This window comes from Mytilus californianus, unplaced genomic scaffold (assembly GCF_021869535.1).
Source record: "Mytilus californianus isolate M0D057914Y unplaced genomic scaffold, xbMytCali1.0.p SCAF_3, whole genome shotgun sequence".
NCBI lineage: Eukaryota > Metazoa > Mollusca > Bivalvia > Mytilida > Mytilidae > Mytilus > Mytilus californianus.
In genome coordinates this window covers 102,672,631-102,698,676 of record NW_026262679.1, presented here as the reverse complement: position 1 = coordinate 102,698,676, position 26,046 = coordinate 102,672,631, and the positions used below count along the sequence as shown (strand labels likewise).

The 26,046-nt window shown below is 31.7% G+C and overlaps 1 protein-coding gene across 3 annotated transcripts in view; it reads left to right on the top strand.

Moving 5' to 3' along the window:
- Positions 1-26,046, top strand: part of LOC127735571 (acetylcholine receptor subunit alpha-like 1) — a 60,074-nt gene that overhangs the window by 20,064 nt on the left and 13,964 nt on the right. Inside the window, exons 4-5 of one of the 3 annotated variants that reach the window (XM_052245811.1) lie at positions 1,082-2,066; positions 3,876-4,458. In XM_052245811.1, the coding sequence (XP_052101771.1) occupies positions 1,082-2,066; positions 3,876-4,049 (1,159 nt within the window). In that variant the 3' untranslated portion in view covers positions 4,050-4,458. Of the gene's footprint in view, positions 1-1,081; positions 2,067-3,875; positions 4,459-18,397; positions 19,071-26,046 lie in introns of those variants that run through there. The other 2 variants (XM_052245812.1, XM_052245810.1) reach the window with 2 other exon arrangements.

Sequence of the window (26,046 nt, the reverse complement as noted above, 5' to 3'; positions counted from 1 at the left end):
ATTATCTGTTTCCTCAGAAAAGATGGCCGCCATGGCTAAAAAAAGAACATAGGGTAAAATGCTGTTTTTGACTTAGATTTCAAAAACTAAAGCATTTAGAGCAAATCAGACAAGAAGTTAAAGTGTTCATTAGGTCAAGGTCTACATTTGTACCTGCCCTGAAATTATCAGCCAAATCTGGTATCTGATTTTTAGGTTTTTGCTCCTGAATTTTGCAGTTTTCGGTTATTATCTTGAATATGATTATAGATTATAGATAAAGATAAACTGTAAACAGCAAAAATGTTCAGCAAACTAAGATCTAGAAATTAGTTTTATATGACCAAAGTTGTCAATTGACCCCTTAAGGAGTTATTGTCCTTTAAAGACATTTTTTTCACAATTTGTTCATCTAGTTTGCTTACTTTAAAAAATCTTCTCCTTTGAAACTGTTGAATCAATTTCAGCCAAACTTGGGCTGAATGAGTTTCAGAGTTTCTAATATAAATTTTGTATTTTGTCAAGAAATATAGCCACTATGACTAAAATGGAACATAGGGGTGAAATGTATATTTTTTTGCCTTTGAAGAAAATATGACAGATACAAAGAACATTTAAATGGCATTTTTAAGCCACTCATTAATATATATTGAAAAGCAAAAATAATCATTGATGAAAGATTTAAGCAAAAAAATTACAGATGAGCGATTCAGGCTCTTGAGAACCTCTTGTTAATTTTATCAGCCTTTAAGTTAATTGGTACTCGAAACTTTTGGCGTGTGCTTTATTCTTTTTAAGTGATAAACAAGCTATAACTAGTAGTAAACAATGAAAACAACACTTTATAAAGTTCATGCGCCCGAAGCGCTTTTCTTGATCTACATTCATCAGGAACGCACAATGTCAAAAGAACAAAGGGGACTGAAGAGCTATAGTGACAAAAGGGACATAACTAATAGCCAAATTGTAGGCAAGCAAAGGAGTAAGTGTTTTAACATAAATATACATATTAAAAGAAAAAATGTAATACAGTTGAACAATGTACATAATAGAAACCGGATTTCTTTCTGCCTGTCTGATCTTTCAACATTCTTACTTACAGTGCTGATGGAGATTTTGTGATTACTTTGCTGACCAAAGCCAAAGTATATTACGATGGAATGATAATATGGGAACCTCCTGTCATTTATAAGAGTTCCTGTCCGATCGACGTGGAATATTTCCCTTTTGATATGCAGGAATGTTTCATGAAATTTTCATCGTGGACATATGATGGACAGGAGCTTGATTTACAACATGTGTGTGATTCTCATTCAATAATACTACAAACTGCACCAAATAAACCAAAAGAAAAGTTGATTATCGGAGGAGTAGATATTAAAGATTACCATCAAAATGTTGAATGGGATATTATAAATGTAACTGCTAAGCGAAAGGAAAAGTTGTATCCATGTTGTCCGAATGCCCCGTATCCTTATCTTTTATTTAATATTACTCTTCGAAGACGTACGTTATTTTACTCGCTCAATTTAATTATGCCATGTGTATCTATATCATGTTTAACCGTGTTGGTTTTTTATCTTCCATCAGACAGTGGAGAAAAGATCACGTTATCAATTTCAATATTGCTGGCGTTGACTGTGTTTTTCCTGCTGCTTTCAGACATAAATCCTCCAACTTCATTTGTCATACCTCTAATAGGCAAATATTTACTTTTTACTATGATAGTTGTGACTATGTCTATATTTCTAACTGTTTATACATTAGGAATCAATTTCCGTCGACCAGCAACTCATACAATGAGTCCATGGGTGAGACGTGTGTTTACGGAAATTTTACCGAGAGTTTTATTAATGCGCAGACCTGACATGGAACGGATGCGTAAAAGAGTGCCTTTAAGAACTTGTAACGGTATAGAAATGAGAGATGTCAGGGATATACTTTCCGCTTCACAAGCACCAGAAAGTACTTATGAAAATATTCGTCCTAATAAGGATCTCAAACAATATCCAAAGGAAATTAGAGAGGCTCTTGAAGGAGTTATTTCAATAGCTGATCACCTGAAAACGGAAGATCAGGAGAATTCTGTAAGTAAACTAATTGGATATATTTTCAGGGGAGGTAAAATTTACATTTCGACAAAATTTCTTTTTTGAAAACACTCTCCGACTGACATATCTGTGGAAACGATAAATGCTATTTTAGCTACCTAATAGTGTGTGAATTCAAGCTGCTCAACTTTATTTTCTTCAAAGTTTGATCTATTAAATGGTCAATATAAAAGAAAGGTGTTGCTTGGATATACCTCAAAGAGACGGCAAATTAACGACACAAACCCCAAAATATATCTACAGGTCGACAAAGTGTGGTCAACAATAGACATGTGTAAGAATGTATAAGAAACCTTTAAATCGCTCCGAGTTTTAAACATGAAAATTGTATTTACAGTGCCATCAACGTCAAATTCTTTAAATGAAAAACAAAATGTATATGACATTATACAACCACTGTCAAAATTCCATGCTTCAGACAGGGAAATACACTTACGAATGATTACACTGTTTTGGGGTGTCCTCGGTTTGTCTCTGATAAAAACACATTTATAATTCCTAAACGTGCGTCCGAAGTCATTTTCTGGATTAACCTTCATCTGAAACGCTCAAACCTAAAAATTTGAAAGCCAGGGATACGTATATACGCTGCAACACACAGTTTGGAAAATACTTAAAAGTTGACACTCATAACAAATAAAGCTTACTGTTTTAAGTATGTATATGGATTTGAAAGTTTAATGTAGGGGCATAATTTTGGATTCTTTGCATCTTATATACGTGTTTTACTTAAATTATAGTAATTTCTACTTCGAGATATGTGTAAACTTTTAAATCAAAGACAAATTTTCATAAAACAGTCGATTGTGGTGGGTACAAATTCATGTGGATCTTTTTTGTGCATAAGTATAAATTCCGCCGAAATAAATTCCACAGAAAGATAAAAGAATGATCTTTGAAGCATTAATTTGCATCTCTGCCCCCGGCAATATTCTCATCGAAAAGAGAAAGTCGAGTACACCTTTTTATGTTCGGGCGATTTTGAGTTGACAGTTTTGTCTTAAAAACGTATACTTGATACATCATCTCACTTCAGATTCTATTATTTTTTTTATATATTTTGGCTACAGGTTGATATAATAACATTAAAAATCCACAGTACTAAAAAAAATGAAATCTATGGGCCAAGTGAAAAACGTTTCTAATGAGACATAATAACCAAGTAGGTGTGTTTGAATAACAAATTTTTACTGAAAGTACTTGACGACAGACTTTACAAGTGGATCTTAAAAGTGCATAACTTCAAAAAAACTTTTTTGTTTGTGGTATCTTGGGTAATAAGTCTTCAACCTCTGAAAATATTTTGTCTACCCTTCCACGAAATATTTGATTAGATTTTTTTACTATTTTTTATAACTTTCGAAAATTCCCCCTGACAACCAATCAGAAAACTGTTTTTTAAGTTGACTAAAGGCCTGAAAGTACATTAAATGATGCTTAATAGCAAGTACATACATTTGTCTTTTAAAATACAACTGCCATGTAATGAAGCTATATGGATAAATTTATCGGTTTTAAAGAGCTAAATTGACAGCGCGCCATCCCTACAATGGCTTCCATTTTTACGATTAAAACAATTAGGTGGCGTAATGAGGAGATAATTTTGACGAAGTAGAATCTTGACTGTATGATAGTATATTACTTTCTCCTTTACCTTAGTATATTGTAGTTGTATAAGGATCATATCGTGCAAATTAAAATGCTTTTATATGGTAAAAATATAGGGCGGGTGTAAATGCAGCATATTATTTCAAATCATTTCATTGATATTGTTTTATTTTTTAGGAAGCACGTGACTGGAAGTATATTGCCATGGTGATGGACCGTTTGTTTCTATATATTTTTACAACTGCCTGTGTATGTGGAACACTTAGTATATTTTTATATGCTCCCTCCCTTTATGATTCACGTCCACCTCTAAGCTCTAACATACAAAATGACGGGGCGTGTAAATATTAAGGTCAAGCCATAGGTATAGAGATTTCATTTTAAATTTTTGTTCTTTTTCATCGTTTTCGCATATTATTAAACCGTTAAGAGGCAATACCCATGCTTTAATGGCAATTTTTGGTGATTTACCAGCGTTCAATATTTATAAAAGCAATTACATCCTACTTTAAATTGAAATTTAACAAATAGAGGTTATTTATTACCCGTCTGTTTACTTGAGATACTTTTAAATGAAATCGTATTTGAAATTGACTTACAAAACAATAACATTAAGACTTCATTCCCATCAGTTATATACACACCCTGAATAATCAGAGATAATTTAACAATCAAAAATGCATATGCTATCTGTTTTATATATATATATGTTATCCTTGTTTGAAACTGAGCTTTATTTTAATATTACTTTGAAATAATTTGACTTGGCCTTAAAAAATCTACATTTGTCTTTCATTGTAAAGTTACTATTTATATGTGATGTGATTTCAATGAATTTCAGTGCCTTATTCGTGTAAATGCCGTTAATAGTGTTCATATCATTTAGGTATATACTCGTCTAGTTAATCGGCGGTATATAGTGAATCGATGTCCGTCCGTCCGTCTATTTTCATTTGTCGCCATCATACATACCAGGCTTATAGCTAAGTACGTCTACTTGAGATTCATTAGTGGCGCCCGAAAAAAAATGGACAAACAAATTATTATCAAACTGAAGAGCATTTTAACAATTATCCAAGAGGATATGTTAAATCTGGAGAATGACATCTGGTGGTATAAAAACTTAATTTTGTAAAGATTTTAAAATTTCATAAACAACCAGTCAAAGGAATTCAATGAAACTTTCACTAATGCTTCTTCAATCTTCACTCGGACAGGATGCATTTTATTGTGTTCTTTGTTCTTCTTATTTTCTTAAATCCTAAAGATTTGGGACTTTTCAATTGAAAGATGTAATTTGGAATGTCTTTCATTTTCAGAAATAAAAGAACAAATATTTTATCTATCTTTAACAATAGAATTCTCTAAAAAAAAAAAAGGCTTTCGGTGAATTTCAAGTACTTAAACATTTTAATTTTGTAAATAATTTTTTGTTAACTGGCTTAATACATATTGACAATGAAGGTTATACATATGCATATGGATGATATGCACCTCCATGAAAATGTACCAAATTACGTTCTAGTAATGATCAATGTCCTATTACTTCCACCCCGCCCATTTATAAAGTCATTTCATCTTGTGTGTGTGTGTGTGTGTGTTGATATATACTATTGTAGTTAAAAGGAATCCTTTCACAGTGCTTCATTTAGTATTTGATTTAAAAAAAAACGAATCGTCTGCTGTTAATATATTGCCTTCACTAATTAGCCTTTCATCTATCGATCCGTTTACTTTCCAGTTAGCTTACTTATTTAACTCGTTGGAGGTTGCATGTAGACTTGTTTACACATGTTGTCGACCCTAGGCCTGTTATTTGAATCTTCTTTCGTAAATTCACAACTTATTTTTATTTTGTATGTGTTGTTTGGTTGCTGGTTCGTTTATGTATACGTAACATTTTCACTACCAACCCGTCTATAGTTATCGTTTCGGCCTGTTCAATTCTTTATCTATCTAGAGATTGTTTAAACTGACGACGTTTGAAAATCCTGTTTAGAAAATAAAGGTTTCTTCTGTTGGTCATAAGTAATGCTTTGAAATGGTATGTAATTGCTTAAACTACCTTTTCCATATAATTTGGTTCGACAATTTGTACACTTTGCATATTTATATTCGTATCAATATATTTTGAGTGTCATGCAACATCCTTGCAGAGTAGAATCATATACATTTAGGAATACATATTTGATAGGACGTCTTGTTATTATTTTCTGTAGATCATGTTAATAACACATACACAATTTTTATCAACTGAATGTACTTACTTGTAAGCAAAAGAAACGAAAAAATAAAAATATTCTCACGTGATAATGTCTTTTTATTCGACATATTAATAAAATATTTTAAAATTATGACCTATTTTTCTTTGTCTTACAGTTTTTTCTAATTTTCCCTTTGGTATCTTCTGTCTCTTTTTAGCACCTTTGACATCTTTCTCAGAGCCATGTATTTTATCCAAGTTCGGTGCATGTTTAAGTTTTTTAAAAAGCATAAAATTAAACCTTTGTATTTCTGAATGATTTTTTAAGTCTTCCAAATTTGGAAGTTCTTCTTAACTAGTGAATGAAATTTCGTTTACAGAAATTGTTATAGAACCCAACAAACTCGATACGTCTTACTTTGGTTAACTTTAAACGGACGGAAGCCATATCCTCTTGACTGTAATTTCCAAAGAGTATCGTCAGTATGAAAAACTCAGTATTGACAATTATTTTTTTTTATAAACATGATGATAAATGCTCAATTAATAACTATTTTGTTTTAAAATTTGAAACTCCGTCAAGCCAGGTTACATAAGATCACTAAGGATATTTGTTTTTGACCTCTCTTTATTGTTCTATTGGTCCAACTGAAGTAGCTGTATATATGTCTTTTCTGATATGTTAACCGTTTATATTTTTGTTAAATTGATACATGTAACTTCTGTTTCTGTATAATGCCAATCATTTAAAATTTTCTTGCTTTCTCGTATTCCTCTTCTAATTGAAATCTCTTACTTTAAAATATGCTTATGTATAACTGCAACAAACACTAAATTCTTTAAGGTAACTAAGCAATTTCACGATTATTTTTATATAAGAAAAAAAATATATTGTGTTAAGCACATAAGTTACATTCTAATACTGATAAGTAATTTATTTAAGATATAAAGTTTACAATAAGTTTTATTTCAGCTGCATATTGTTCTTTTTGTGAAGATAATGATGTATCCATAGATTCAATTAAACTGTCGAGTTCCCGTTTTGCATATGATATCAATTGGCTGGAAGTAAAACTTTTGACTGATATTTGATTATATTCCTACATTTCAAAATAACCCATTGAACTGTATTCATAATGGTATTGGTTATGACATTTTTTTTTTATTGTTATCGCACATTCCTAGTATGATAAGTTCTTCCTTCATTGGGATATCTGCTGTATTATTCAGAATTTTAATTAAACTTTGTACTTAGCTAGAACATGAGGAGTTGCATATGAACATAGAGAAATGAAAATATACTTCATAACATCGAAGCGCTTTATTTTGGCTTTGCCTCCATCAGGAACTCTCAAACCGAAACATTTAAAAGCCAGTGACCTAAAATATTTAGAAACGTAAGGAGCTATTTAGGCTATAGCAAACTAAGAAGTAGATATATATGGAATACACGTTAATATCGTTAAAACCAAAACTCAGCAATTTTGACATAAATTATTATTTCTCGATATCCTGTCCTCCAAATAAACTTTTTGAAAAATGATAGGTTATTGGTATAGAACCACTAATTCTGGCCAAGTAAGGAAGAACATATAAGTAAGTAGTAAATGTTTCACACTAAATAGTTCCTACTCCTAACTATAACTTAATTTCAAATTTAGAAAAATGCAATATAAAAAAAAGTATTTTCCTAAAATTTTACATGTCATGAAGTAGACGTTTAAACCAATCCTCTTATATATCAAATCAAACACATACTATACCTTTTATACTATAAACATTCAATAGAAGTATAAATAGACAATCATATGGCGATTCATTATTGTTTAAAACCGAAATTATTTTAAGAAGTTTTCTCGGGTTCCTAATATAAAATCTTCACAAATCACAATCCGCAGTCGTATATTGCACAATGCATTTTAATTTCGATATCGATTTCAGAAATACTGGTTCTAAAACTTCTTATTGTATTATTTAGTACGTTAAATTAATGCTATTAATAGTAACACTATTTCCTGATACATACGATTGAATTATAAGGCAAAGCAAATGTCTTACATTTCACGTTGTATTTATCTTTGTATCTTTGGCGTTTCAAATTGTATGTCTGAATTTTGTACGTTAAACGCCTTTTACTTTAGTTCAATACAGAAGGGCTGATACCACTGATAGAAAACATCGATTTGATCTTCCACTATATAGATGATGCATACTGAATTTTTTCAAGTAATAAAATAACCCACATCTATTAGAAGTTTAGGTTCGAATAGTTTAGTTTAATTTCTAGACGTAAGACAACATAAGAGGCAGACTCAACTGTCTCTGTTGTATCTTTTATTTCAAGTTTGACTAGATATATGCGATCAAGATAGTCACCAAACCTTTATTCCTTTAGCGTACAGACATTATCTGTATAGCAGAACGTAAAGATAATTTAAGCTTCTTTTGATACTTTATGAAAAGCTCCTGTTTGAAGTCTGTCTCCAATGAATAAAGGAACAAGTCGACAGGAAGAGGAGCACAGTTGGTTTCCATGGGAATGCCGATTGTCTGCTGAAAACCACGTCGTTCAAACGTAACAAATGCGTTGTCAAATAAATTTCCAATTTAGAATAGTTTTCGTTTGAATCAGATTTGTTTACGAAGTATGATTTATCCCTTCCTTACACAAAGCATTTTTGTGTACGATGGCCATTCTGTCTATGCGGCAGAGCTCGAATTATTCTTTCAATATGTCTTAAAAGTTTAGAAAGAAGAATACATGAGTAAAGAGTAGAGGGGTTCAAATGGTTTAATATCTTTGCACGAGGAAAGAGACATAGATTGTATGTATTTTAACAGACTTTTTTTTTAATTTTTATCATCCACATCTGATTCCCATCATTGAAGAGTAGGCTATCTTACATTAACTCTAAAACTTGTTTTTATTACTTATAAAACAGATGTTGATAATTTGGAAAGAACTTTCGCAAACCCATTAATTTTTAACGTTGTTTGTAAGGATCTCTAAACTAGCTTCTTGTGTTATGTCACAACATTGTATAACCACACGTCTTGTAATCTTTTCCTCTATTGTGACATCACTGATTTAGACCTATCACCGAGTTTGTACTTACACGAGCAACTCGACGGGTGCAACATGTAGTACAGGATTTGCTTATCCTTCCGGAGCACAAGAAAAATAAAGGCAACAGTAGTATACCGCTGTTCGAAACTCATAAATCGATAGAGATAAAAACAAATCCGGGTTACAAACTAAAACTGAGGGAAACGCATCAAATATAAGAGGAGAACAACGACACAACAAAAACACAACATTAAAATGTAACACACACAGAAACGAACTATAATATAACAATGGCCATTTTTCTGACTTGATACAGGACATTTTAAGAAAAAAATGGTGGGTTGAACCTGGTTTTGTGGCATGCCAAACCTCCCGCTTTAATGACAACGTCTAACACAACACCCAAACGACAACATCACATGACAGAACCACAATACAAATAAATGGGAGAACATATAGGACAAAGAAACACACGAATAATAGCTAACAAAAGGTACTAGGCTTAAAATTCAATACGCCAGACGTGCGTCTCGTCCACACAAGACCATCCAGTGACGCTCAGATGAAAAAAGCTTGAAAGCCAAAACAAGTACAAAGCCGAAGAGCACCGAGGACCAAAACTTCCAAAAAGTTGCGCCTAACACGGCCAGGGTTTTCTGCCTGGGACAAGAACATCCTTATTATTTAGAATAATTTATAATTTTGCAAACAGTAAATTTTATAAAATGACTATATAATAGATATACATGATAAAACCGAAGTGGGGACTAACTACAGAATAAAAACGGATATATTACATAAAACAACTTAATCCAACATATAAGAATACACAGCCGAGCATCAACGCACAAAGTGACGTCACATTTGAAATTCTAAAAAAACACACAAGTGACGTCACATTTGAATTTGTAAAAATATTTCCCAAAAATAAGATAGGATTAGGATTGATTCAAGATTAGATTTGTAATACTGACATTACATTTATTAATAACAATAAAAATTACAATACCTATTAATATCAAATTGTGGTAGTAATTAGATAATTTATAGTATTATCTAGCTATGTCGGTGATTCTTCTGAATCAAAATGTAAACCAAATATATCGTATAAACTAAAATCTAATAAATGAAGGGGGTGATTAATTATCTTTACCATAACACACGAATATAACAGAAAAGACGTTAAGACATTTGACAAAATCCGACGAGAATAACAAATATAACATCAAAATTAAATACATGAATTTGGGATAGAAAGGTACCGTGACACGTCTTATAGCAATGCGGTTTCACACTCAGCAAAACAGTCACAATCGGGAATAAGTCACGTTCGGTAATTAAAAGATCAGACGACGTAATGACAAACCACAATCTAACACGTGGTAATAATGTCCTTAGTTAGTTTGGACAAAGACACATCGTATGGACTAACCAATTTGTGATGGTGTCCGTAAAATTTACGGAGTGTCATTTTTAATCTGTCCTCCTCATAACTTTGTTGGAGCAGTTTCTGTGTAAGGAGCCACCCCTAATTTTTGGAGTTTTCATGTTGCTCAATCTTTAGTTTTCCATAATGTGTTTTATGTACTGTTGTTTTTCGTTTGTTGTCATGGCATTGTCAGTATGCTTTCGCCTTATGAGTTTGAATATTCCTTTGGTATCGAGTGTAAGGGAGAAAAATCAGTTTTTCATCTTTGGTTGAAATTCAAAAAGGAACATAAAACATACTTATGCATGTTCGGGATTGCCTCTTTTAGCGACACATAGTGTTAAAATAAATCACCTATGATTTACTACGCTAGATGCGCGTTTTGTAAACATGAATCTAATCAGTGGCGCTCAATCATAACAGTTCGAAGGCCAAATCAATAACGAAGAGGACGAGCATTCAACCAAAAATTCCAAACGGTTTTACCAAATCAGGTAAATCCCATCAATGCTAGCGGTGTGTAAGAACCCTTAGTGTTTAGAATGATTTAAACATTTCTCATGAACAGCAAATTTACAGAAAATTACTGTTTTAATGATATTTCATGCCAACTACTTAGATGTGATACTCAGGAACAAAACGTCAACCAGCAACTGCATTTATCAAGTGGTTGTAAAGATGCATGAAAATATCCAAAAACATTTAGTATGCCAAACGCGCGTTTTGTCTTCTCAATTAAATCGACGGTATGAATCTTTTTTTTTTCTGACAAGAAAATCGTTATGTTAGAAAGTACACAAACTTAACAGTAAACTGTAAACAACATAAATAGAAGAAGTAAGTATATTGTTCATAAAAACGTTGCGATAATGCAAAAAAAATAAAAAATAACACACATATAGGTACCAGACTTATAATTTAATAAGTGGCGCGCGTTTCGTTAACGTCAATCTAACTACAGCGGCGCTTGGATCAAAACAGTTTGAGGACAAAATCAAATTGCGAAATTGAAAATAAAGAACTTTCAAAACAGGCGTTTCCAAGAAGTGCTAAATCAGTCCAAAGCAATCTATGCCTATGAAAAGAAAAACTATAGACTTTGGAATAAGAATAAATTTGTCTTAAGAAAATGACTGCCTCGATCAATTTTATTTCAATTCACCGCAAAAGTCCTGTCTACGAGTCTGGTGATACCTGCGGGAACGAAACGTAAGTGGTGTCGACCCAGTAGTTGTAAAAAGTCACCAAAAATACCAGAATTATAATTTTAGCTCGTAAGATATGGATATGGAAGAGGATAAAATATGTAATTTTACAGATCAGACGACTATTCTGGTGCCTAAAGATCGTACAACGCGAAACCGTGTCTCACAGACCCACCGAATCAGTAAAAAATATATCAGACAGAATAAAAAAAAAATGTGAAATTGAAATAATTACCCTCATACTATCATCTTTTCTTAAATATCATGGATAGTTCGATATATACGAGTTGGGTTATAAAAGGGTTTATTGTAATGTCCAGGTAAGGATTTGAGTGAAGGTCCAATACATCTTTTGAATTTCGTAGAAAACATATGCATATCCATAAAATATCGCACTAAACTATTAAAATCTAAACAACTAATAATATGAAACATAAATAAACATACAAATGTGACAATTTTGTTACAATAAGGAACAACTTGCATCCTCACGCATTTATGTAAAGTAAAATACACCACAGAAGTAGTTTTTGATTAAAAGGTTTAATGCTTTTATTTTACTCTGCCCTTAGATCTTCGTCATATGAATAAAATTCGGCACCAGGACAGTATTTAAAATACATGTTCTTAGCAAGTATGAATATGTATTGATATCATAGGAATAACTTTGGAAAATATTGTACGAGGTTATAACATCAATGCCAAAAAACCACAAAATTATCGATGTGAAGGATAAAGACGAAAGTGTTTTACTGATAAAAGAGAGGCAAAAGATACAAAAGGGATATTCAAACTCATAAGTCGAAAACAAACTAATAATGTCAGCAACTGGGAGTTTTTAACGTGTCATCTTTCATCTTCATCGAGATTAAGGCCAACAAAACTATAGGAAGATGAAAATGTAAAAATACAAAAGAAGCTATATTAAGACAATTTGCATAAATTATGCTTGATTGTAGTGCAACCTTGATTTCTGAAAGAAAATGCAAATTCAGTCATCGCGTTATTGATAAGGTCAAAAGTAAAAGTCTGTTTGACATAATACTTTATTACATCAAGTTAAGGATAAACAATGTTTGACAATCACCAGACTTGCTTGGCAGTGAATGTTTTATGTAGGTTCTGCTAAACAACTGACAAATAATTAAAAAATACCATATGAAATGTATAGCGTTCGAAGTGCTTGACAGCCACAAACTTGGAAACAAGCTGAAAACAAAAACATTGGCTTCAGTGAAACATACACATTTCAAAAAGTGATTTAATTTTTTTTTCTATCGAAGCCACGGGGAAAAATTAGCATGCATAGCAACAGATGAAAATAAAAAGTAAATCCGCCAAAAAGCCTCCTGGACCCCTCCAAGAATATCAAATGATTGTTCCCTAATGCCGAAACTTGGGTACTCATAGATGGCACACTCAGGGATTTACATTTCACTTGCAGTAAAATCGATACAGAAGATGCAATTAAAATCCCTCTCAGCTTATAGCAATTGATAAATGACAGGATAATGGGTAAATTTGCAGTTAACAAGATGGTCAACTAGAATTGGTAAATCAATGATGGACAAACATAAAAACAAAACAAAAAAGTTTGCAATACAATGGGTCGTTCTTTGGATACATCTATATCTTTCACTGAGGAGGAAATAATAATAAAAAGTATCATTCTAGTTTTCTTTTTACCTATAAATGCCAAAGAAGAGGGTTGAAAGCTTACCTTCTTAAATTGGATATTAAGATAACATGTTCACATTGATTAATGTTTAAATTAACAATCATCCTCACTGCAATAATGGAAACTAATTTTCAAAAAAGTTAAATCTCAGAATCTTTCAGTTTTCTTCTCAAATTCTTTTTGAATTTCTAACAGTTATTCTAAATATGTGTACTCAACTATTATCGTCGTTCAGATGTATGATGATCCCCCTATGATATCTGATTGCCTTCGATTACGATCACTGAACTTTAATAAAAACGTGTGGTGAAAAGATCATACATTTTCTGAAGTCATCAAAAACTTCCCAGTTGGGATGCTTACTGCATGGACTTCACCAGTATATAGAGACCTGAGAATGCTTGAAAATCGCGTTTATGAATTGCGCTCTCGGAAATTAGTTTGTTTACAGTAATATTCATTAGGGTGTTCATAAACAACTACTGAAGTCATCTCGAATCTTTTGATCTTAGCTTTCTAGGAATCATGTTAATTCTGCTACATATTCATCATTTCCACTATCAGTCCAGACACTATACATAATATATACGTCATTAACAGGAGAAAGAACTACTGATATTGACACTTCAAAAGTTTTACGGTTACTATCACAATTTGGTTGACCGATACGGCGCGTCTGTGTTTCAACTCACTAGCAACATGTGTTCGCGGTCTTAGATCTGGAGATACCAGAATAGTTGTCTGAACTGTAATTTTACCTATTATGTCCTATTCTCGATTGTGATAATTTGAGTGTGGATTCACATGGCGGAGGAGGCATGCAAAGTAGGTGACACCTACCCTGACGACGCAACAAGACTTGTTCTTTTTGAAGTTCATGCGATTCCTTCATATTATAATTTTGGCTTTAGTGGTGAAGGTGGGCCCAGAGGTTTGATTCGGGCGCAAGAGGTTTCAAAGTGTTGTTTCCATTTTGTTTACCCTTGTATCTATATTTTACCTTATTTGCACTTTATCGGAAAAGTATATACTACGGCATTATTTGTTTTTGTATTCACTGTATGTACTATCAACTACAAAAACTTTTATGTTGACGTCTTTATCAGATTAACTATCAACTGCAATAAATTTTTTGTTGGCATCTTTGTCATATTTATTTGTATGTTTGTTTGAATTGTTTAATCAGTTGTGATGTATGTCTGGTGTATGTTTACATGTACACAGTTTATGCTGCTGGATCCCAATCATTGTCACATGAACCAATTTTGTTTGTTTGGCTTGCTTATCCAATTTTGTCAATATAACGGAACTATAAACGCCTGGCATACAAGTGGGAGGTTTAGTTTAGGTTTAGGTTAAGCTATACAACCAGGTTTAACACACCATTTTCTTCGGAAAATGTCTGTACCAAGTCAGGAATGACCGTCAGTTGTTTTCCATTCGTTCCGTTAGTTGGTATAGTCTAACGTTTGATTTCGTCAGTTTTTATGTACTTCCCCCTTTTTGAATTTACCTTGAATTTACCTTAGAGTTCGGTATTTTTGTTAATACCTTTTTTTATCTTGATTTGTATTTTCTTAATGGATTGATGAAATTGTGTACATGGGTAAACTACTGTTTCTCTAAATTTACATAATAATCATAGTTCTGTCGCTTGCTTCTAGATATGACTTATGGAAGACATGTACATAAACATGGATTGTCTGTTTAATTCGTTTTGGACTTGACTACATAATACGTATCGCCAGGTAAACTCAATTTGCGACAGTAAAACTATCGATGGACGTCCGCAAAGCTTCAAATACAATACAGTTATCTCTTAATTAACGACCGTAAATTGACACGAAGAGGTAATTTTGTTGTTGGATGAACGATTTATTTATGTATATGCCTACGTATTTGTGCCCGGTCAGAAAGAACTTTAGAAAAAAATAGTTCCTACGCAAAGCAAACACTTTCATCAAATATAGCATGCTTATAATTTTATGCGCCAGACGCGCAATTCGTCAACAAAAGACTCGTCAGTGACTCTCGATATTAAACCAAATATTTTGATAATTTTAGTGTAAAAAAATTATCAAATGAAAGCTTAAGGACTTAAGATCAATAACAACCCATGCTAAAAGTTTGATTTGAACGATATAAAATTATATAAATTGAAATAGGAGGGTATATTTAGCCTGTTTCTCAGATCAAAGTTGGGACCAATATATAAATTCACTGTATTAATCCCAGATCTGATGTACTTGTTTTTTGTATTCCTTAACTTTCGGGAACCAGTGCGCAATAATTTGCAAGAAAATGTAGTATTTTTCATCACATTCATTTTAATTAAATTTAAGACAAAATAGCTATCAATGTTTTTAATTCATAAGTCAGTTTAGAAAACAATGGGCCATGAAATTAGTAATCTTAAGCCTTAAAGTATGCTCCAATCAATGTTTTTGTCAAATATCAGCTGATTCTGTCGCCGCATCAGGTATAACTTAGCTTGTAACTGAAGCGATACTGACTGGTTTCATTACCATGTTTATTTATTTATTATACGAGGTTTCATGATAGTTAAACTGACTTCGGTAAACAAGCTTCATATTTTTATGATAGACTGTATACTAGTAGAAAACAATATTTATGATCAAGTATAGGAATGTTTGATTATCTTTCTTGTATCGGTTGAATGGATAATCTTAAAAACCATATATAATAATAATCACTGCTAATTGAATAGTGTTTTTTCGGACACCTTAAACTAAATTCCTCTTCCGCTATTGACCAATGTACATATATTTGAGTCTCAGGTGGGGGAGATTTAAACCCTTTTTATATTCTGAATATTCAATAATGCATACCCTTTCATATACTTTTTTTTTTTGACAAACAATAGTCATATAGCTTGTTTCAGCTATTTCAAGGAGAGTAACAAAGAAAAAACAAAAATACCGAACTCCAGGGAAGTTCATTAAAAACTGACAAAATAAAAGGTTATCAATCAACGGAATGAGTGAAAACCAACTGTCATATTCTCGACTTGGTATAGGCATTTTCCAAAGAGTTAAATCTAGTTGTATAAACTAGGTTTGACAAGTATTTGATGCTATTGTGACTTTTGTTTCAATCCTATCTTTAAAATATACCAACATCTGATTCAGATACTTTTGATAAAATCAATCTTATCATATATTTAATGTACTTTTCTTGTCTTTTATATAATGAAGCTTGAAATAGTGATATTCAATGGCTCATTCCTACCACACCGACTCCCACCCCGAAAGAGTGAGAAATTACAGTATTAAGAATAAACATTGTAAAAAAGGATTTCTATCATCCTTTTTTTTATTGAGAAAAGGGAAATGAAAATAAGCCAGTGCTTCGGTAATAATATAGCAATTTAATCAATTCATTTTAATCATAACATTTCAATTTCCATATGTCTATTGTGTTTAGCACATTTTGGGTTGGACTTTCTTTAACGCTTTATGTATGTGCTATCCAAAATTAATTTAATCTAGCGTACATGATGAATGTTTACAATGTAACCATGGAGTAACGCTTATCGTAATCCTAAATTTTTTAGGACATATACTACAAAGAGATATACACATCTGCTGTCATAACCCTTTACACTGTCTCTGCTTTATACTGCCAATGGGTCAGTGCCTCTGCAATTATATTCCATATACTACAAAAGAGTCGACAAAGTTTTAAAACCCAATACTATATCGGAACGTTATGACATCTTTGTTTTATTTCAGTCTGTGTTTTACTATTGCCTGAGCAATTTGGGAAATACTTGAGTATTCGACAATTAGTTATCTTTAACAAAGTGACCACACATGTATACAAAAGACAAAAATATTGACTTCAAAAATGACATTAAAAGGACTAATCTGCAAGTAAATATCTGACTAATAATTGATTGCATATAATGGCATTTATATTATTTACATATTGGATTAATATTACATAAAAAGTTATAAAAATAAAGTAATAACATTTCATGCATCAATAAATTTGTTTATATTATATTAAATGATAAATCAACATGTACGTAATATTGTTTTGTTTACTATATAAATTTTATCAATCATACATTTAATCTACAGGTAAAGTTTTTAAAAGCATTTACATGCGCTTTCCGTTTGATTTTAACTATTGCAACATATTTATGCATATTTTAGCATATTTGTTTAACGAGCAACTCTATGCGCTAACGTAGAAGAAAAATCATGGTGATTAAAAAGTAAGCACGAACAGAAACTTCATTTTTTTGTCTTTGAAAAACAGCTGTGTAAGCTTTCCTTTTAAATACAGACAACAAAAGGAACACGTGTTGCGGGTCTTTTGTGGTACAGATTTCTATGTGATTTACTGCATAATAATCATGTACATGCTGATCCATAATTTCTTAGTGAAAAAAATATACTTGTATTTAACATATGTTTGTCATATATCCGCAATGCATTTTGCATTAATTAAACAACACTTATCTTGGCTATGTTTAATTTTCCCACCATGCATTTATGTCTATGTCAATTAGTAAATAAAATTACCTATGTAAACAATTTATGTTTCGTTTTGTTTGCTTTTGCACTTCTGCAATAGGTGTCCAAAAATATGAGAAACGATGCTATCTTTGTAAATGAAAGGATTTTTGCATATAGTTGAATAATAATTTATTGCAAGTCAAGGAAAACAATACATGGATTTGTTTTACTATTACTGGTAGTTATAGTCAATTGTAAGAATTTTGATAAACACTGAAGAGATTTTATGCACCAAATATAAACACCAAATGTATGCACCAAATATAAACAATGATATATTTGTAACTGAAAGCATTTGTATGCCTTACATAATAGGATGGATTTGTGTTGTCAATATTAATTTCTCGTCAAAGAAAACGATATATAATGATCGTTTACAGTATTGTAGTAGATATTGTTAATGAAAATCTCATTATGTTTCCGTATCACACAATATAATGTCCAACACATAAGTGTTGTAGCATATGTGCTTAACAAGTAAACTGTATTTACATTTACAATATTAAGATGCTATGAATAACAGCTGGCGCGGGGTTTCACACACTTATGTTGAAATATTATATTGTATCCGCGTGCAGCAACAATTAACGCACAATTTATCATAAGTCGAGTTTCTGACATGCCAAGTTTATTATTATTTGTTTACATAGTGCCCCATGTGTTAACGGAGCAGTTAGTACATGTACCGTCGCTACATTCCCCCCAAATAAAATCGTTCGACAACACATGAATGAACACAGTATAGATATGTTGAAAAAATGGATTATATACTGGTAATTCGGAAATAATATTTACATTCTATTGTACAAATGATAAGTATGTTGATGTGTGTGGTGTATTTAAACGACACGGACAATTATTTGTAAAAAAAATCAATTTTACAGTCTTAAGACTTTTTGATAAATGCTTAAAGATTATGTCGCCTGTCTCCAATAGTAAGGATTATTGAGTAATAAGTTTGGATAGTGTTTTATGGTAATTACAACAAATATTTGTCGTATTTCAAGTGATGTTTTTCTGACATGAAGGAAACTAATTTGATAGGAAAATGTTGACTGGAATTTTGAGTGTGACTATTATAGGGTTGTGTTATTGCCTTGAGAAAGCACCAGAACCGGTGGAAAATCGTCTTCATCACGATCTTCTCCACGTTCGTTCATACAGTAAACTCATCCGACCTGTTGATAGTAATCTACAACGGCTTACTGTTAAAGTAGGCTTACGTCTATCTCAGCTTCTAGATATGGTAAGTCAATGTCAAACTTAATGTAGAAATCAGTTAATGAATAGGGAGAGGGGGGGGGGGGGAGGTTGGATATTTGTGAGAGAGTTTGATTTAGTGTCCGATTAAGTTTATTATATTCAAAGAGGCACTCGCTTCTCTGTATTTTTCGCCTTGTTTTCTGTTTAAGTTTGAATATTATACATTTTTATATACATTATGTTTGTATGTTATTTATAGTTTAAATGTTGTTAAAGGATGTCATTATGAAACTTTTATTTAGTAAAACCATTAAAGCGATGATGTCATTAAAGTAGATAAGAATAAGTACCCCCTTTCAATATAAAGAGAAAGTCGTGCCGAAAACGTGTAAATTTCGGACTAAACTCTAAATAAAACAAGCATCATCTGTCATTGCATATTGTTAAGTTCAGTTAATCTTTTAGAATAAGATTCATGTCACAAATGCATTTTTCACATTGACACATAGCAATCGTGCCACTTAAGAGTCAACAACAAGTTTTGTATAACAATAGCAGTGTAAAAAGGTCAAACTAAAACGATCATAATCTAGCAAATATCCTTATCGCCTTTCGCTACATGTGTTCACCGATTTTTTTTCAAATTTTAAAGACACAAAAGTGGCAAGGATTAATTTAATGTAAGATCTGTAATATTAAATTTTGTATTTAAAGTGAACTTCGAATAAAAAAAAAACCAACATAATACTTAAGTGCAAATTATTTTACATTATGAATATTCTTTGAAACGCTTATTAAATATATATTCATGAAAAAGTTAGTTGACTATTGTTTTGACTGCCGCTGAATGTGGTTTTGTATTGATTCATATCCATTATGCATTGTTAGATGCAAGTACTTTAGAAATCATATAAATGAAAGATTAGTGGGGTATACGCCAATGAGACAGCAACCAAACGACAAAATAACCAACAGATATTCGAAGGGCAAGATTCAGTCCTCAACAATAGACATATACAGTCTGTCATGTTCTATAAACACTGTAAACGTTGTTAAAATAACTAAACAGGAACAATCAAAGATCGGCAATAAGTAACACTAAATTCTTAAAATAACTAAACAGGAACAATCAAAGATCGGCAATAAGTAACACTAAATTCTTAAAATAACTAAACAGGAACAATCAAAGATCGGCAATAAGTAACACTAAATTCTTAAAATAACTAAACAGGAACAATCAAAGATCGGCAATAAGTAACACTAAATTCTTAAAATAAAGTTAACATATGACATGGATAATGACGAGGTTCCAGACTTGGGATATGCAGGCACACGAAAAGTCGCGGGTATATTCATTTTTCTAATATCTTAACCCTCCCCCTTTTTAATCTCGATCATTAGGTAAACAAAACATAAACAAAAGAACACACAAAAACAACCAGAACTGGAAAAGCACTTAACTTTGAAATAACAGTTTAATAAGCAATAAAAAAAACGTATGAAAGAATGCTTGCAAGTATTAAAAGCAAGCTTGGAGTACTTTTAAAACCTGCTGAAAAAAAATCATGCTGAACTACCTGACTACACTTAAAATATACGTCTCAGCTTCTGTAATAATTTAACTTAGTCATTGTAGTGATGTTATGGATTTATGCATTAAAAAATCTGCTTTCATCCAGTTTTACACAATAGGCGTCTGTCAAGTTCCGTTTTGAATAATACACACAATGATTATTTTTTTTGCAAGCATGATGGTAAATATGACTTTTAGAAACTCCAGCTTATTTGCTTATGACCTCGGACCACATTGCACATTATGATGAACTATTAATTAATATTTTTTTGTATTTTGATACAGCAAAATTATCTTCTTACTGCCTTAAGCAAAGTCAAAATTTGAATGTCATGACTATTTGTTAATCCTATTGTCTGTTTTTGCTTCAAATATGTTTGAATATAATTTAACATTTTTTTATAGATTTTTCCTAATTTTTCCTAAATCGTTTCTGCTGAAAGTAACACAACAAATGTTTCAAATAATTTACTCTTAAATGTCATGCCAATTTAGAATTGAATTGATTACTGAATGCGATATGTCAACATTTTGTTTCTTGTAGATTTAAATTTCTTTTTGATGTCAGTTAAAATTATGATACAACATTGAGTAGAAAATTAATTCATTTTTACAAAATACTTTTTTACTATAATTGTTCGAAATAACCTTTGTTATAGTTGTTATCTTTTCATATTCACATTTGGGCTATGAGTGTTACCATTTTGTTATTGAATTGTCGAGAGATCCTTTGATGTATGCGTGAAATTTACATATCCTTTTAAACATCGGTTACTCACTTTCTTTACTTTGGAAAAGAACATATCCGAAAAAGGACATCTGATTGCACACGATGAAAACCAGGTGTTGAAAAATTTAATACTATAAACTTTGAATAAAAGAGACGAACATGTTGTCTGATTAACCCTGCTGAAAAACCGTAATTAAAAAAAACCACGTTAGATACCACAGGGACAACCAGAGCTCACTAGTCGAAGAGAGACCGACAAAACTATGGCGAAAAACGACAAAAGGGCAAACAACAGTCTTCAAAACACTACATAAAAACTAAAGACTGAGCAAAACCAACTGCACCTCATAAAAATGCCAGGGACGATAGCGGATGCTCAACAAGAGTAGCAGATTCTGCTCCAGATGTGACACCCGTCGTGTTGCTTATGTAAGTTCAACTCGGAGGATAGGTCTCATTCGGAGATGTCAAAATAAATGGAACAATTTCATTGTTTTCCCCATTAGTAATGTGAGAATATTCAAAAATCTAAAAAGCGCGAAGCATTTTCTGATCGTATTAAATTAACAGAGCTTCCATGAATAAGATCAAAATCATTGTATATATTTTCGTTCACTGATCACGAAATACTTTAATGTAAATAAATTGTTTCTTTTCACAACTGCAATATATATATATTTAATGATAAACTATTATTAAAAAGCACATTTGACATTCATTTTTCATAAGTATAGGGCATATTTGGTCATAATAAGATTTTATATTGCTAGTTCAACTTTCTTTAAATAAACAGTGCGACTAGGTCTATACAAGATGGGAAAATTCCAATTCGAATACCTAGGCTTGGAAATGAATATTTCTTAAGTCGTCGACGCCTGCTTTCTTACGCTGACATAAATGGATCGTCTGCTCAAGAGGTTATCCTTTTGGATACAAAGTAAATGATAACAAATTCAGACATACAATGACCTATAGCATATTTGCAATTCCTCATCCATGGGTAACAAGACATCTAGTATTGATCTTTGTAAATATCTGATCAAGAGTCTACTCATTTAATTCATTTGATTTTAGATGTAAATACAAGTTAGATTGAGATAGAGGAAATCATTATTACAAACTTCATTTACCCGCTGAATACCAATAATGAATCAACCTAAAAACGGCACCAATCCCGGATAAGACTTATAAACGATATTGAATCTTTTGTAATCGTTCTGAAATACCTCCTTCAAGAGATAAAATGCTTAACAATTATTCAAGAAAATGTTTTATTTCATTAGATATGTCATTTCATCAGTGTCTTAAAAGAACTGTCGAGTTGGCAATCGAAAAGATTTCAATTCATACAATTACAGCGCGTTCTAAGTCTGAAGTTTCATTCCTTGGAGCTATTCAAACTTAACAATCTGGTAGTTAATACAGATCTTAATTGCACTGACTTTTACTTCGTCAACACATGAAAAGATTATGATAGTATTTATATAAAGTAATTTTGTTAAGTTACAAGCAAGTGAAAAAGGAAAGATCGAATTCTTTAATAAACATATATTTGAACATATGAACTAGACATAATCTAAGATCTTACAAAAAAAATAATCATGTCTAATCCATAATAGAGAAGACCAAACAACAAAAACGACGCTTATCGAACACTTAAAATATAAATGCAATGCTTATTCAAATAAAAGAACTTGCATCACCGCTTAAAAAAAAACGTTGTTCTTAGAACACATTAAAACAATATAGAATAAAAACACCACACACACGAAATGGAGGTACACCTTCTCAGTAAATAAATGATAATACAAGAAACAAATCTTTCAGAATATAGTTCTTGTATAAACGCTGCTTTGTGCAAGTAAAGAAATAATTTCATAAAAAGTGCGATGTATAATAAAGGACCATAGCTGTCGTTCTGGAAATCCTGTTCATAGAAGTAAAAAACAAATTGTCAATCAAAATGGTCTAATATTTTAATAACGTGGCCTGTTTGTACTGTTTATCCACGTTAGTTATTCTTAAAAGTATAACTCTTAATAAAATCAATTATGGATACCAACTTGTTGATATTCCATCAGGTTTCGTTTTAAAATGTACGTAACATTGTGGCAAATTCATGAGTGGATTTGGCGTAAATATTAAGTTATAGTTATTGACAAATCAAGTTGGTATCATAATGTTAGTTATACTGCACAGCTCGGTGACCCGTTGATCCGAACTCCTTGCGTCACTCCTGACGTCGAACGGGTCCAGTAGGATTACCTCAGCTGTGCACTTATAACTAACATATACTGATTGATTGGTCAATACTGTTTTAACACACTACGTCATCAATTTTCATAAACGTTTTGAAGAGATTACATAATTTTAAATGCGGAATACGTCTTTGATCCACGGTTGCTGTGAAAGTCCCCTCTTAGTTTATTGCAAGAGAAAATACTCCTTTAAGAAGTAAATTGTTGTTTACTTTTAATTTATTTTTGTTTCAGTCTATCTCTTGATGGTCACTTTATTTTATGAAGTGAATTTTATCGGCAAAACTTTGAATTTCTGTTGAATTTTTCACAGTTTTTTTTTCTTTTCGATTCTGACCTATTTAGAGCTTGGCATCGTGTAGACACCTGTCAATTCATAAAACAAAATGCTGCCCTTCAGATGTCCTACGGCTATTTTTATCGTTGGCTTTCTGTCTCATTGACGAATATACCACGTCTACGTTTAGTCATACATCAAAATCGGTTCATGACAAATCATAACTGAAAGTGTAATTGAGTTAAGTTTGTCTTTCTTTCAATAACTTGTGAAGATCAAGATTGATTGAAGAGAGGTCTGCTTATATTTATTGGACAAACCGTAGATGTATAAACCCTAACCCAAGGTTTATACATCTATGGACAAACTAAAACGGAAAAGAAAAATGTTTTCATTATATAATCCCCTATTTTTATTTCCTTTGTATTCGGCGAATTTTAGGTACATTAAAAATACGATCCTCATTTATTCGGCCGAGAAGTAGTCACTAAACAAAACTAAATATTTAAAAAGTCGAAATCAATTCCGTTGAACACAAACGAATCCAAATTAATTTATATTATTCACGTTTTCAAAATCTGAAATTTGATTGCCCCCCCCCCCTCCCCCCCCCCCCCCCGAAATTATCAAAGAATAATTATCTAGTTTGCCTTTGAATCACTAATTCGAGGTTTTCTTTGTACAAAAAATATTTAAAAAAGTAACCAGATTTAGGAAGATGTTCTATTTCTAGCACCTTTACAGTATTTGTTTTATTTCGTATTTCGAAACGCTGAAGTTTGCACGAAGTCGTTAATTCATCAACTGTGTAAGACAAGATTTCTTATGAACTGTGCAGTTAATACCCACCTTAGCTGTGCATTATCAAGATTATAGCACAGTAATTAAGAACAACGAGATTTTGTCTATGACATGTGACAATACAACAATAACGACCCACAAATAAAAGGTCATATTAAATAAAGACTCTTAAGTTTTAGATCTTGACATATTGTAAAGACACCTGTCCATTGATGAAGACTGTAAGTTACCCTCTAGATGTCGTTTGTTTGTTTTTTATCATTAGGTTGCTGTCTCATTGATTTATAACCAATACCCCATTTATTCATATACTGATTAATGATGAGGTTTGATGATGATTGATTTACCGTCAACGCTTGTTTTGAACCCTGTCTTGAATAGTTAGAAATGTACCAATCATACTAGTGTTATTGTTGCAACCATATCTCTCTATATATAGATAGATAGATATAGTAAAACTTACGATGTGAAATTAGAACTTGTTTGACTTCTATTAACGCATTTAAAAAAAATATAATTTGAAAATAAAAATAGTTTTTTAGTAAGCAGTCATTAACATATTTTGCCGTAATTGTAACTATTTATATGTACGCATATAGGAATATTTTTGTCGCTAATTGCTTCCGGAATCTGTTTTTCGGCTGACATGTCACAAATTTAAAGCTATTTATCAGATTTATAAGTCTAGGAAACTGTTTTGAACTCGCCAAATAAAATAAGAAGGTCGTTAACATATAAATTGACTAATCGCACTTTTTTCAATTTCTGTACTCGGAATAGTATTGTCAGAATGGTAAACAAGTTAAGGAGTTTAAAAAAAATATATTATAGAAGTGTATAAATCCTTTACAAGAGTTTGTATTTGCACTGACAATGTAGTATATAGTGTTTCTACAGGTATGACAGTAAATCCCTTATAAGAGTTTGTATTTGCACTGACAATGTAGTATATAGTGTTTCTACAGGCATGACAGTAGTAACTATTTATAAAGAAAATGTTTTTAATTCAAATCAATTTCAAGAGACGACTAAAAAATTAAACTAATGAAATAAATTTGTTAAAAAAGAATATTCATAAAATTCAAATGCAGTTTGAACATGTTAAAGAAGATTGATTGATTGTTTGTTGCTTAACGTCCAGTGGCAAATAGTTCATGCATGTTTCGGACTAGAACAAATTAACAATAAATGCTATACCGGTAGGTAGATTCTGTAATAAAGGCCATCCGAGCTGAAAGTCTGGGGAAATTGGACTGCCACTGGAAAATTAGGGTATATTGAATATGGACAGAAATTTGGACTTGCAACAGGCCACCTACGACCCCTCAAAGAGTAATTGTAATGGTTCTTAAAGTGCAAAGAGCGTGGCACTCTCTTTAC